This window comes from Crinia signifera, chromosome 5, assembly GCF_055691185.1.
Source record: "Crinia signifera chromosome 5, ASM5569118v1, whole genome shotgun sequence".
NCBI classification, from domain to species: domain Eukaryota; kingdom Metazoa; phylum Chordata; class Amphibia; order Anura; family Myobatrachidae; genus Crinia; species Crinia signifera.
The window spans coordinates 334,059,338-334,074,267 of NC_139221.1; the positions used below are offsets into that span (position 1 = coordinate 334,059,338).

Consider the following 14,930-nt stretch of genomic DNA (forward strand, 5'->3'; position numbering starts at 1 on the left):
TAATGAGCGCCACAGGTCCATTCCGTGTGTAGGACTGCACCGAGCCACCTCCTGAGTGTCGTTTACTCTCTAAGTACAGGACTAGGTACTCTGTGTCGACGCCGTCAGTGAGACCGATCACCTCCACCTCCATGCTGGTAATACAGAGTAAGGATTCATTAGCAGGCACTTCATTATAATCATTCCCTGCCTAGTATCACATGTAGTGGGCACAAACCTGGAGTATTAGCGCTCAGGGGATACCAGCGCAAACACGTGGGAAACATAGAAACTACACACAGATGGGCTGTGGTGGAAATCAGCTCCAGGACCACAGTGTTGTAAAGTAGCATTCTGCGCACATACACCCCTGGCATATACCGTACCATAATACATATTAATCCCCACCCCTCACTTATACCGTACCGCAATATAATACATAATAATCCCCACCCCTCACCTATACCGTACCGCAATATAATACATAATAATCCTCACCTCTCACCTATACCGTACCGCAATATAATACATAATAATCCCCACTCCTCACCTATACCATACCGCAATATAATACATAATAATCCCCATCCCTCACCTATCCCATACCGCAATATAATACATAATAATCCACACCCCTCACCTACACCGTACCGCAATATAATACATAATAATCCCCACCCCTCACCTATACCGTACCGCAATATAATACATAATAATCCCCACCCCTCACCTATACCGTACCGCAATATAATACATAATAATCCCCACCACTCACCTACACCGTACCGCAATATAATACATAATAATCCTCACCCCTCACCTACACCGTACCGCAATATAATACATAATAATCCCCACCCCTCACCTATACCGTACCGCAATATAATACATAATAATCCCCACCACTCACCTATACCATACCGCAATATAATACCCAATAATCCCCATCTCTCACCTATACCGTACCGCAATATAATACATAATAATCCCTACCCCTCACCTATAATTTACCGCAATATAATACACAATAATCCCCATCTCTCACCTATACCGTACCACAATATAATACATAATAATCCCTACCCCTCACCTATAATTTACCGCAATATAATACACAATAATCCCCATCTCTCACCTATACCGTACCGCAATATAATACATAATAATCCCCACCCCTCACCTATACCATACCACAATATAATACATAATAATCCCCACCTCTCACCTATACCGTACCACAATATAATACATAATAATCCACACCCCTCACCTATACCATACCGCAATATAATACACAATAATCCCCATCTCTCACCTATACCGTACCGCAATATAATACATAATAATCCCTACCCCTCACCTATAATTTACCGCAATATAATACACAATAATCCCCATCTCTCACCTATACCGTACCACAATATAATACATAATAATCCCTACCCCTCACCTATAATTTACCGCAATATAATACACAATAATCCCCATCTCTCACCTATACCGTACCGCAATATAATACATAATAATCCCCACCCCTCACCTATACCATACCACAATATAATACATAATAATCCCCACCTCTCACCTATACCGTACCACAATATAATACATAATAATCCACACCCCTCACCTATACCATACCGCAATATAATACACAATAATCCCCATCTCTCACCTATACCGTACCGCAATATAATACATAATAATCCCCACCACTCACCTATACCATACTGCAATATAATACACAATAATCCCCATCTCTCACCTATACCGTACCGCAATATAATACATAATAATCCCTACCCCTCACCTATACCATACCACAATATAATACATAATAATCCCTACCTCTCACCTATACCATACCACAATATAATACATAATAATCCCCACCCCTCACCTATAATTTACCGCAATATAATACACAATAATCCCCATCTCTCACCTATACCGTACCACAATATAATACATAATAATCCCCACCCCTCACCTATGCCATACCACAATATAATACATAATAATCCCCACCTATACCGTACCACAATATAATACATAATAATCCACACCCCTCACCTATACCATACCGCAATATAATACACAATAATCCCCATCTCTCACCTATACCGTACCGCAATATAATACATAATAATCCCCACCACTCACCTATACCATACTGCAATATAATACACAATAATCCCCATCTCTCACCTATACCGTACCGCAATATAATACATAATAATCCCTACCTCTCACCTATACCATACCACAATATAATACATAATAATCCCCACCCCTCACCTATACCATACCACAATATAATACATAATAATCCTTACCTCTCACCTATACCATACCACAATATAATACATAATAATCCCCACCCCTCACCTATAATTTACCGCAATATAATACACAATAATCCCCATCTCTCACCTATACCGTACCACAATATAATACATAATAATCCACACCCCTCACCTATACCATACCGCAATATAATACATAATAATCCACACCCCTCACCTATACCGTAATACAATATAATACATAATAATCCCCACCCCTCACCTATACCGTACCGCAATATAATACATAATAATCCCTACCTCTCACCTATACCGTACCACAATATAATACATAATAATCCCCACCGCTCACCTATACCATACCGCAATATAATACACAATAATCCCCATCTCTCACCTATACCGTACCACAATATAATACATAATAATCCACACCCCTCACCTATACCATACCGCAATATAATACACAATAATCCCCATCTCTCACCTATACCATACCGCAATATAATACATAATAATCCCCACCACTCACCTATACCATACTGCAATATAATACACAATAATCCCCATCTCTCACCTATACCGTACCGCAATATAACACATAATAATCCCTACCTCTCACCTATACCATACCACAATATAATACATAATAATCCCCACCCCTCACCTATACCATACCACAATATAATACATAATAATCCCCACCCCTCACCTATAATTTACCGCAATATAATACACAATAATCCCCATCTCTCACCTATACCGTACCACAATATAATACATAATAATCCACACCCCTCACCTATACCATCCCGCAATATAATACACAATAATCCCCATCTCTCACCTATACCGTACCGCAATATAATACATAATAATCCCCACCCCTCACCTATACCATACCACAATATAATACATAATAATCCCCACCTCTCACCTATACCGTACCACAATATAATACATAATAATCCCTACCTCTCACCTATACCGTACCACAATATAATACATAATAATCCCCACCGCTCACCTATAATTTACCGCAATATAATACACAATAATCCCCATCTCTCACCTATACCGTACCACAATATAATACATAATAATCCCCACCTCTCACCTATACCGTACCACAATATAATACATAATAATCCCCACCCCTCACCTATACCGTAATACAATATAATACATAATAATCCCCACCCCTCACCTATACTATACCATACCACAATATAATACATAATAATCCCCACCTCTTACCTATACCGTACCGCAATATAATACATAATAATCCCTACCTCTCACCTATACCGTACCACAATATAATACATAATAATCCCCACCGCTCACCTATACCATACCGCAATATAATACATAATAATCCCCACCCCTCACCTATAATTTACGGCAATATAATACATAATAATCCCCATCCCTCACCTATACCGTACCACAATATAATACATAATAATCCCCACCCCTCACCTATACCGTACCGCAATATAATACATAACCCCCAACCATCATCTATACCGTACCGCAATATTATATATAATAATCCCCACCCCTCACCTATACCATACCGCAATATAATACATAATAATCCCCACCCCTCACCTATAATTTACCGCAATATAATACATAATAATCCCCACCCCTCACCTATACCATACCACAATATAATGCATAATAATCCCCACCCCTCACTTATACCATACCGCGATATAATACATAATAATCCCCACCCCTCACCTATACTATACCATACCACAATATAATACATAATAATCCCCACCTCTCACCTATACCGTACCACAATATAATACATAATAATCCCTTCCTCTCACCTATACCGTACCACAATATAATATATAATAATCCACATCCCTCACCTATCCCATACCGCAATATAATACATAATAATCCCCACCCCTCACCTATACTATACCATACCACAATATAATACATAATAATCCCCACCTCTCACCTATACCGTACCGCAATATAATACATAATAATCCCTACCTCTCACCTATACCGTACCACAATATAATACATAATAATCCCCACCGCTCACCTATACCCTACCGCAATATAATACATAATAATCCCCACCCCTCACCTATAATTTACCGCAATATAATACATAATAATCCCCATCCCTCAGCTATACCGTACCACAATATAATACATAATAATCCCCACCCCTCACCTATACCGTACAGCAATATAATACATAACCCCCAACCATCATCTATACCGTACCGCAATATAATATATAATAATCCCCACCCCTCACCTATACCATAACGCAATATAATACATAATAATCCCCACCCCTCACCTATAATTTACCGCAATATAATACATAATATTCCCCACCTCTCACCTACACCGTACCACAATATAATACATAATAATCCACACCCCTCACCTATACCATACCGCAATATAATACACAATAATCCCCATCTCTCACCTATCCCATACCGCAATATAATACATAATAATCCACAACCCTCACCTACACCGTACCGCAATATAATACATAATAATCCACACCCCTCACCTACACCGTACCGCAATATAATACATAATAATCCCCACCCCTCACCTATACCGTACCGCAATATAATACATAATAATCCCCACCTCTCACCTATACCATACCGCAATATAATACATAATAATCCCCACCTCTCACCTATACCATACCACAATATAATACATAATAATCCCTACCTCTCACCTATACCATACCACAATATAATACATAACCACCAACCATCACCTACACCGTAACATAATGCATAATAACCCTATCACCTATACTGTACCACAATATAATACATAATCCCCACCCCTCACCTACACCATACTACATAATAACCCCCACCTCTCACCTAAACCATAGCGCAAAATAATACATAATCCCCACCGCTCACCTATACCGTACTGCAATATAATACATAACACCCACCTATACCGTACTGCAATATAAAATATAACCCCCACACCCTACCTATACCATACTACATAATAATCCCCACCTCTCACCTAAACCATACCGCAAAATAATACATAATCCCCACCCCTCACCTATACCGTACTGCAATATAATACATAACCCCCACCTATACCGTACTGCAATATAAAATATAGCCCCCACACCCTGCCTATTCCATAATACATAATAACCCCCACCCCTTACCTATAACAAACCGCAATATAATATATAACCCTCATCTATACTATACCGCAATATAACTCATAACCTCCATCCCTCACCTATACTGTATTGCAAAATAATACCAACCCCTGATCTATACCATACCGCAACATAATACATAATAACCCCCACCCGACTTATACCATAATGCAATATAATACATAAATAACCCCCACATATACCGTGCCACAATATAATATCCCCAACCCCTGACCTATACCATACCGCAACATAATAACCTTGAACACACCCCTACACTGTGCCACATAACCCCGAACATACCCCTCCTCTGTACTGTAATATATAATAGCACCGCTCATACGCCTCCCCTATACTGTAAATATAATAACCCTGCACACACACCCCTCCACTGTACTGTAATATATAACAGTACCGCACACCCCCTCCCCTGTACTGTAATATATAATAGCCCCGCACACCCCCCTCCCCTGTACTGTAATATATTATAGCCCCGCACACCCCCTCCCGTGTACTGTAATATATTATAGCCCCGCACACCCCCTCCCGTGTACTGTAATATATTATAGCCCCGCACACCCCCTCCCCTGTACTGTAATATATAATAGCCCCAAACACACCCCTCCCCTGTACTGTGATATATAATAGCCCCAAACACACCCCTCCCCTGTACTGTAATATATAATAGCCCCGCACACCCACCCCTCCCCTGTACTGTGATATATAATAGCCCCGCACCCCCCCCTCCCCTGTACTGTGATATATAATAGCCCCGCACCCCTCCCTCCCCTGTACTGTGATATATAATAGCCCCGCACCCCCCCCTCCCCTGTACTGTGATATATAATAGCCCCGCACACCCCCTCCCCTGTACTGTGATATATAATAGCCCCGCACACCCCCTCCCCTGTACTGTAATATATAATAGCCCCGCACACCCACCCCTCCCCTGTACTGTGATATATAATAGCCCCGCACCCCCCCCCTCCCCTGTACTGTAATATATAATAGCCCCGCACACCCCCTCCCCTGTACTGTGATATATAATAGCCCCGCACACCCCCTCCCCTGTACTGTGATATATAATAGCCCCGCACACACCCCCACCCCTGTACTGTGATATATAATAGCCCCGCACACACCCCTCCCCTGTACTGTGATATATAATAGCCCCGCACACACACCCCTCCCCTGTACTGTGATTATATAATAGCCCCGCACCCCCCCTCCCCTGTACTGTGATATATAATAGCCCCGCACACACACCCCTCCCCTGTACTGTGATATATAATAGCCCCGCACACCCCCTCCCCTGTACTGTAATATATAATAGCCCCAAACACACCCCTCCCCTGTACTGTGATATATAATAGCCCCAAACACACCCCTCCCCTGTACTGTAATATATAATAGCCCCGCACACCCACCCCTCCCCTGTACTGTAATATATAATAGCCCCGCACACCCACCCCTCCCCTGTACTGTGATATATAATAGCCCCGCACCCCCCCCTCCCCTGTACTGTGATATATAATAGCCCCGCACCCCCCCCTCCCCTGTACTGTGATATATAATAGCCCCGCACCCCCCCCTCCCCTGTACTGTGATATATAATAGCCCTGCACACCCCCTCCCCTGTACTGTGATATATAATAGCCCCGCACACCCCCTCCCCTGTACTGTAATATATAATAGCCCCGCACACCCACCCCTCCCCTGTACTGTGATATATAATAGCCCCGCACCCCCCCCTCCCCTGTACTGTAATATATAATAGCCCCGCACCCCCCCCTCCCCTGTACTGTAATATATAATAGCCCCGCACACCCCCTCCCCTGTACTGTGATATATAATAGCCCCGCACACCCCCTCCCCTGTACTGTGATATATAATAGCCCCGCACACACCCCCACCCCTGTACTGTGATATATAATAGCCCCGCACACACCCCTCCCCTGTACTGTGATATATAATAGCCCCGCACACACACCACTCCCCTGTACTGTGATTATATAATAGCCCCGCACCCCCCCTCCCCTGTACTGTGATATATAATAGCCCCGCACACACACCCCTCCCCTGTACTGTGATATATAATAGCCCCGCACACCCCCTCCCCTGTACTGTGATATATAATAGCCCCGCACACCCCCTCCCCTGTACTGTAATATATAATAGCCCCGCACACCCACCCCTCCCCTGTACTGTGATATATAATAGCCCCGCACCCCCCCCTCCCCTGTACTGTAATATATAATAGCCCCGCACCCCCCCCTCCCCTGTACTGTAATATATAATAGCCCCGCACACCCCCTCCCCTGTACTGTGATATATAATAGCCCCGCACACCCCCTCCCCTGTACTGTGATATATAATAGCCCCGCACACACCCCCACCCCTGTACTGTGATATATAATAGCCCCGCACCCCCCCTCCCCTGTACTGTGATATATAATAGCCCCGCACACCCCCTCCCCTGTACTGTAATATATAATAGCCCCGCACACCCCCTCCCCTGTACTGTAATATATAATAGCCCCGCACACCCACCCCTCCCCTGTACTGTGATATATAATAGCCCCGCACCCCCCCCTCCCCTGTACTGTAATATATAATAGCCCCGCACCCCCCCCTCCCCTGTACTGTAATATATAATAGCCCCGCACACCCCCTCCCCTGTACTGTGATATATAATAGCCCCGCACACCCCCTCCCCTGTACTGTGATATATAATAGCCCCGCACACACCCCCACCCCTGTACTGTGATATATAATAGCCCCGCACCCCCCCTCCCCTGTACTGTGATATATAATAGCCCCGCACACCCCCTCCCCTGTACTGTAATATATAATAGCCCCGCACCCCCCTCCCCTGTACTGTAATATATATAACAGACACTACAGCGGGATCGGGCTACAGATAACAACAACTTACTTCCTATACGCAGCTGATGTCCCGGTGTCCGGGCAGGCGGTGGGTGAGGGGGAGCAGAGAGCGGGGAGAATCCGGATGACGTGAAAGCCGGAAACGGAGAGAGCAGAAACGAAAGTGAAACTTAATGAACGGGAGGGAGGGGCAACAGCGGGAGGGGGCAGGACTGGGCGGAGGGGCGGTAATGAGGGGACTGGGCGGAGGGGCGGCAGTGAGGGGGCTGGGGGTGGGGCAGGACTGGGCGGAGGGGCGGCAGTGAGGGGGCTGGGCGGTGGGGGAACATACTAGGCTGCATGCATGATAATATAGTGCCAGGGTTACACCTGTGGTGAGACGCCTTACTAAGAGGAATGACAGACTGGTCTGCTGCCAATTCACTATAATGGGAGAGGATTTCATTTATATGAATATTTCTGAAATTATTAGACCTATGAACTATATTTTTTGTACACATCTTGCTAAGAACATTACACATATGTTACATGCAGAATGACGCGGAATGACGGCTGCCTCCTTTGGAATGACGGACGTGTAATTTGCCACCCCGAAGCAAAAATAGCAGTGAAACAGCTCCGTTATGCGATATTAAGACCCCGATGTTACGTTGATCCCCTTAGCGCACGCACTCATCCTTTTCCAAATATGTCCGTAAACATGTCACCTAGGCCCTTATTCTGATCGGTGCGGCCGGATCCAATTCTGCGGCCAGGACCGTGCGTGCGAAACCCCGCCTTCCATACGGATCGCCAACTCCGTCCGTACGCGGTAAGAAGCTGGCCGAACGGACCGCACGTGTATTTTTCACGGAATACGCCTCCTCCATCTAAGGAAACCTCCCCCATCAGAATGCAGGACCGAGTGCTCCACCAGCTCCCGCAACCTCAGACCACACGGACATTTCTCCGTGCAAAAGCAGGGATCTGGGCGGGCAGCTGACATCCGGCGATGTCATATGTCCGCCCCCTACACGTGCGTCACAGCCGCATTACCATACGTACGCCCAGCGTTTGCTTGGGAACGCCCATGAAACGCGGGGCGTATGCATATGGTAATGAGCCCAAATAGCCCTTCACGCCCCTCTCCACCCCCTGTTCGGAGTGTTCACATATCATGCGGGATTTGACCGTACGCCCCCCTCGCACATGCGCAGAGACGCCTCTGCACATGCGCAGACACAAAACATCGGCGGGCCGAACGCACGCGGATATATCCGCACCGACCAGAATAAGGCCCTTAATGCGGAATGACGGCTGCCTCCTATGGAATGACAATGCTTCTTTATTGAAAGTTACAACCTTTTATACAAAAATATATACCATTTCATATACATTTTAAAATATAATTTCCCATATATTTACAAACATCAATTTGTTCCATATCCCCATACCCACCATCCCCCCCACCCCACATCCCTTTCTTTTTCAAACGTTTTCCACCTTTAGCACCTAACAATCTTATAAAAATATACCTTCGTATTCTACACTTTCTCCTGATCCCGGAGTTTCTCCATTTTTATTCTTTTTACTGAACATTCACCCTGAATCATACTCTCTCATACCTCCCCATATATCCCTCCTTCCACTCCACGTTATACTTACCATCATTCTTACCTTATCCTCCCATCCTTCCACCTTCATTCTCACTTTATCATACCTCCCAACTTACATAGAGACGGAGGAGGGACAGATGGATGCGCGCCGAAAATGTGTGTGTGGCCTAATTAAAGCAGCATTGCCGACTCTCCCGGAATGTCCGTGAGACTCCCGGAATTGTGGGTAATCTCACGGACTCCCGGGAAGAGCCCCCTTTTCTCCCGGATAAGATTTTCCTCTGCCGCAAATGTCTACTGCGCATGCGCTAGATACAACAATGACGCCGCCAACGCAATGACGCGTTGATTCAGCATCATCACGTTGGCGGCGTCATCGCCGTTATTTGGCGCATGCGCAGTAGCCATCCAGGAAGAGACGCGGCAGAAGAAGGTGGATGCGGAGGCTGCAGGAGAAAGCCAGCGTTAGCAGCGGGAGCAACGGGTCCTCTAATCGTTCGGTAAGTATCATCTGTGACACTCACCCCGCACTCCTCTGCCCTAAGTATCTCTGTGGCTCTCCCCGCACCCCGCACCATTCAACAAAGCTGCCCTAAGTATCTGTGGCTCTCCCCGCACCCCGCACCATTCAACAAAGCTGCCCTCCTCTGCCTTATGTATCTGACTCTCCCCGCACCATTCAATACAAAGCTGCCCTCCTCTGCCATACACCGACCTCAGTCATTCTTGTGACCACTAAAAAGTGCACATGTGAAGTCCCAGCCATCAATATGCCAGGCTTCCATACTGTGCTGCAGCTACAAAATTATCATGTGCTTCACGCTGCCCCGGTCCTGCCCATCATCTGCCAGGCTTCTGCCCATCTTCTGCCCATCCACTGTGGTGCCTAAAAATAATCATGTGCTGTACAGTTTCTTGCTGCCTGGCCCTGTCCATCATCTGCCAGGCTTCTGCCTGGCAGATGATGGACAGGGATGGGCCAGTGAGAAGCTGTACAGCATATAACATTTTTTGTAGCACAGTGGATGGGCAGAAGCCTGGCAGATGATGGACAGGGCCAGGGCAGTGAGAAGCTGGATGGGGCATAAATCATTTTAGTGGATGGGCACATCCCTTGTTAAAGGGCAGAGCCTACTGTGTCCTATATTAGAAAGACTAAAGGCCCCCATACACTATGAGATTTATCTGACCTGTAAAATTGCATCTGATTTCCCTTGAATTTCCCTGGCAGCTTCCCAGGAGGCCTACATACAATTTGACACTTGATGTGCCATTTTTTACATCAAATTTGTGTCAGATAAATCACATATGATTTATCACATGTGATTAATCACGTGATTTATCTGACGCAAATTGGATGTGCCATGAGATTTATCTGATGGGGTGGCCCTAGGGAGTGGCCTGAACAGTGCTATACCTTGCAGGTATTACTGTTCTGAGGAAAGGAGAATGGCGGTATATTTATATGTAGTTCGGGAATGTGAAATCTCTTTCTTCGAGGACATCAGAGGCCACAGGGATCCCTCCCTGCCATGCCTGCTTCATTTGTATTGAAGTTAATAGATCCTCTGTTGAGGGAACTCGCACATGTTACAGGTAAGACATAATTCTCATTTTTGTGTCGCAGTGGCTGGTGTGACATCACACAGCCACCATGACACGCACTGCAGCGTCACATCGCGGCTCCCCGCTCGCGGTTTAAGTCTTTGCGTTGAGCAGATTGGCATCAATTCCTAATAGGGATTTTCTTTAATTAACTTTCAAAGCTGAATTAGCCCCAAGGCCATTGGAAAGCTCATTATTCCACACTTTATTTTTAAGTGAAGGATCTGGTACTAGCAAAACATGTATGTAAAACATTCTTTTATTTCATATTCCATATTCCCCCTACTTTGTGTGAAAAGAAAAAAAGAACAGAGTCCCAGTATGTTCCAGGTTCTACTATTTGCCACCTACTAAGGAGGTTTCAACTGGCCCCACAAGCGAGACCAGCTGATGGCATCCAGCTTCTCCTTCCCCATTTCCATCATTACCTTCACCTCATTAGATAAGTAGATAAGTGGAATAGCCTCCCATCAGAGGTGGTAGAGGCAAATACAGTAGTACAATTTAAACATGCTTGGGATAGGCATATTGATATCCTTACAAAAAAATAAGGATCAAATATGGTTTGAGGTAACATGTTTAAAAAAGGGGCAGACTAGATGGGCCAAGTGGTTCTTATCTGCTGTCAAATTCTATGTTTCTATGTTTCTATGTTTCTCATGTAGAATAAGACCCACCACCGTCCTAACAGGGAGAATCTTTTGTCTCAATGGCCCTTATTCTGATCGGTGCGTACTTTCCCGAATTCTTTCGGATCGCGTTTTTTAGCCGTCTGCGCATGCGTGGGGAACGCCATGCGCATGTGCCACGCATGGTCTCCGTACTTGTTCTCACTAATACCGCACAGAAATGTGCACCGCAATCACTCGGGCAATATGGGCGTGTTATGGGCCTCATGCGGAATGACACAGGGGCATAGTTTCAAAGTGGGCTAAACTGGGCGGAAACATGGGCGGACACGGGGGAGTACACTTATTTTGGTAGGCGTGCATTCGGATAGCACACCGAATGCACGCGAACAAAAAGGGAAGAAATGTGCGGGGTCCAAAAGGCAAGTATTGCTTTGCGGACACCACTCGGTCATGCGCTAGGCCAGGCTTTCCCAACCACGGTCCTCAAGGCACACCAACAGTGCAGGTTTTGTAGATATCAAGGCTTGAGCACAGGCGACTTAATTAGTACCTGAGTGATTCTGATTAAACCATCTGTGCTGAAGCCTGGATATCACTAAAACCTGCACTGTTGGTGTGCCTTGAGGACCGTGGTTGGGAAAGCCTGCGCTAGGCAATCGGAACGCCTAATCAGGACGGACGCACCTCAACCAATGTCAGCTGAACACAATACAATCACCTAATTTACTCATTACTTGTAAATTACACGCTTCTCACTGCTTCAATTGAAACCAATGCCCCTTAAATGGACCATTACTAAACACACACATATATGCTGCAGTTTTCACACACTTTTACACTGCAAATAATGAACACAACTTCATATTAATAATACTAATACACATGTCACTTCTGCATGTATTAATTAATCAAGACATTTGGGGGGCAAAAATAACATTTATTAAATCAACGTAGAAAATATTTTCAAAACCATCACAAAATAAATGGTACCATAACAGGACTAAAAGTAAATAATATATAATAAATAGCCACAGCAGAATCATTAGGAACACATCAGGTGGCTTCACAACAAAAGTAGAGCACCAACACTTCAAGTACAGCACACAGTAATGCTAGGCCAAACAGGGCAACAGGGGAACCAAACATGACATTTGAACCGCGGGCAAATGTGGTGACCCTCGGCACGGAATTTGACACAGGATGCTGACACACACAGCTCAATGGAAGATTTGGGAAGACATAACGGTGGAGATTAATGGGGACACAAGTTCATTTGCGGGCACGTTTGCCTCTGGCAGGCTCCTTGCCACGTGCAGCAGCTCTTCGGCCTCGCCCACGGCCACGCTCAGATGGTGGGTCACGTGGAGCACATGCTGGGGAGGGGGGGATGTTCTTCCCCCTCTGGCAGCAGGGAGTGATGATGTTGGGACTGCACCAGAAACGGGTGACATTAGGACCCTATTGCTGGTAACTAGCTCCACCATAAGTTCATTATGGCGGAGGAGGAGTTCATTTTGCCGCAGGGCTTGATCAGCCAGCACCTGCAGGCTAGCAGCAAAAGCCTGCATGCTCGCAGCAATACTCTGCTGGCTGGTGGTCAAACCCTGCAGCACCTCCTTGGCCCTACGCACCCGCTCTGATGCCGACTCTCCCTGCTGCACAATATTTTCAAGCACATGCCCCACGTGGACAATTCAGCCGCGGACATTGCCGCCTGCTGCTGCACGGGCCTGCTACTGGGGCCAGGTGGCACGGACTCCACAACCTCCTCAATAGATTCTTGACCAAGCGGTGGGGATGCTGTTGAAAGAGAAAATACCAATTACCACACATTCCATGCAAAATTCAAAACATCTACTTATGGCCTGGCAAATAATTACCTTCAAGCGTAGAAGCCATCACTTAGGGTTAGGGTTAGGGTTAGGGTTAGGGTTAGGGTATTAGGGTTAGGGTTAGGGTTAGGGTTAGGGTTAGGGTTAGGGTTAGGGTATTAGGGTTAGGGTTAGGGTTAGGGTTAGGGTTAGGGTATTAGGGTTAGGGTTAGGGTTAGGGTTAGGGTTAGGGTTAGGGTTTAGGGTTAGGGTTAGGGTTAGGGTTAGGGTTAGGGTTAGGGTTAGGGTTAGGGTTAGGGGGTTAGGGTTAGGGTTAGGGTTAGGGTTAGGGTTAGGGTTAGGGTTAGGGGTTAGGGTTAGGGTTAGGGTTAGGGGGTTAGGGTTAGGGGTTAGGGTTAGGGTTAGGGTTAGGGTTAGGGTTAGGGTTAGGGTTAGGGTTAGGGTTAGGGTTAGGGTTAGGGTTAGGGTTAGGGTTAGGGTTAGGGTTAGGGTTAGGGTTAGGGTTAGGGTTAGGGTTAGGGTTAGGGTTAGGGTTAGGGTTAGGGTTAGGGTTAGGGTTAGGGTTAGGGTTAGGGTTAGGGTTAGGGTTAGGGTATTAGGGTTAGGGGTTAGGGTTAGGGTTAGGGTATTAGGGTTAGGTTAGGGTTAGGGTTAGGGTTAGGGTATTAGGGTAGGGTTAGGGTTAGGGTTAGGGTTAGGGTTAGGGTTAGGGTTAGGGTTAGGGTTAGGGTTAGGGTTAGGGTTAGGGTTAGGGTTAGGGTTAGGGTTAGGGTTTAGGGTTAGGGGTAGGGTTAGGGTTAGGGTTAGGGTTAGGGTTAGGGTTAGGGTTAGGGTTAGGGTTAGGGTTAGGGTTAGGGTTAGGGTTAGGGTTAGGGTTAGGGTTAGGGTTA

At 45.7% G+C, this 14,930-nt stretch overlaps 1 protein-coding gene across 1 annotated transcript in view; it reads right to left on the reverse strand.

The window, feature by feature from the left end:
* PARP10 (poly(ADP-ribose) polymerase family member 10) overlaps positions 1-8,651 on the reverse strand; it is a 169,879-nt gene extending 161,228 nt beyond the window's left edge. The window contains exons 1-2 of the mRNA XM_083145065.1: positions 8,426-8,651; positions 1-134 (exon numbers count right to left, since the gene is read on the reverse strand). The exon at positions 1-134 is cut by the window's left edge and continues 18 nt beyond it. Of these exons, the coding sequence (XP_083001191.1) occupies positions 1-133 (133 nt within the window). The 5' untranslated portion in view covers position 134; positions 8,426-8,651. The remainder of the gene's footprint in view (positions 135-8,425) is intronic.
* Positions 8,652-14,930: the final 6,279 nt, after the last annotated feature.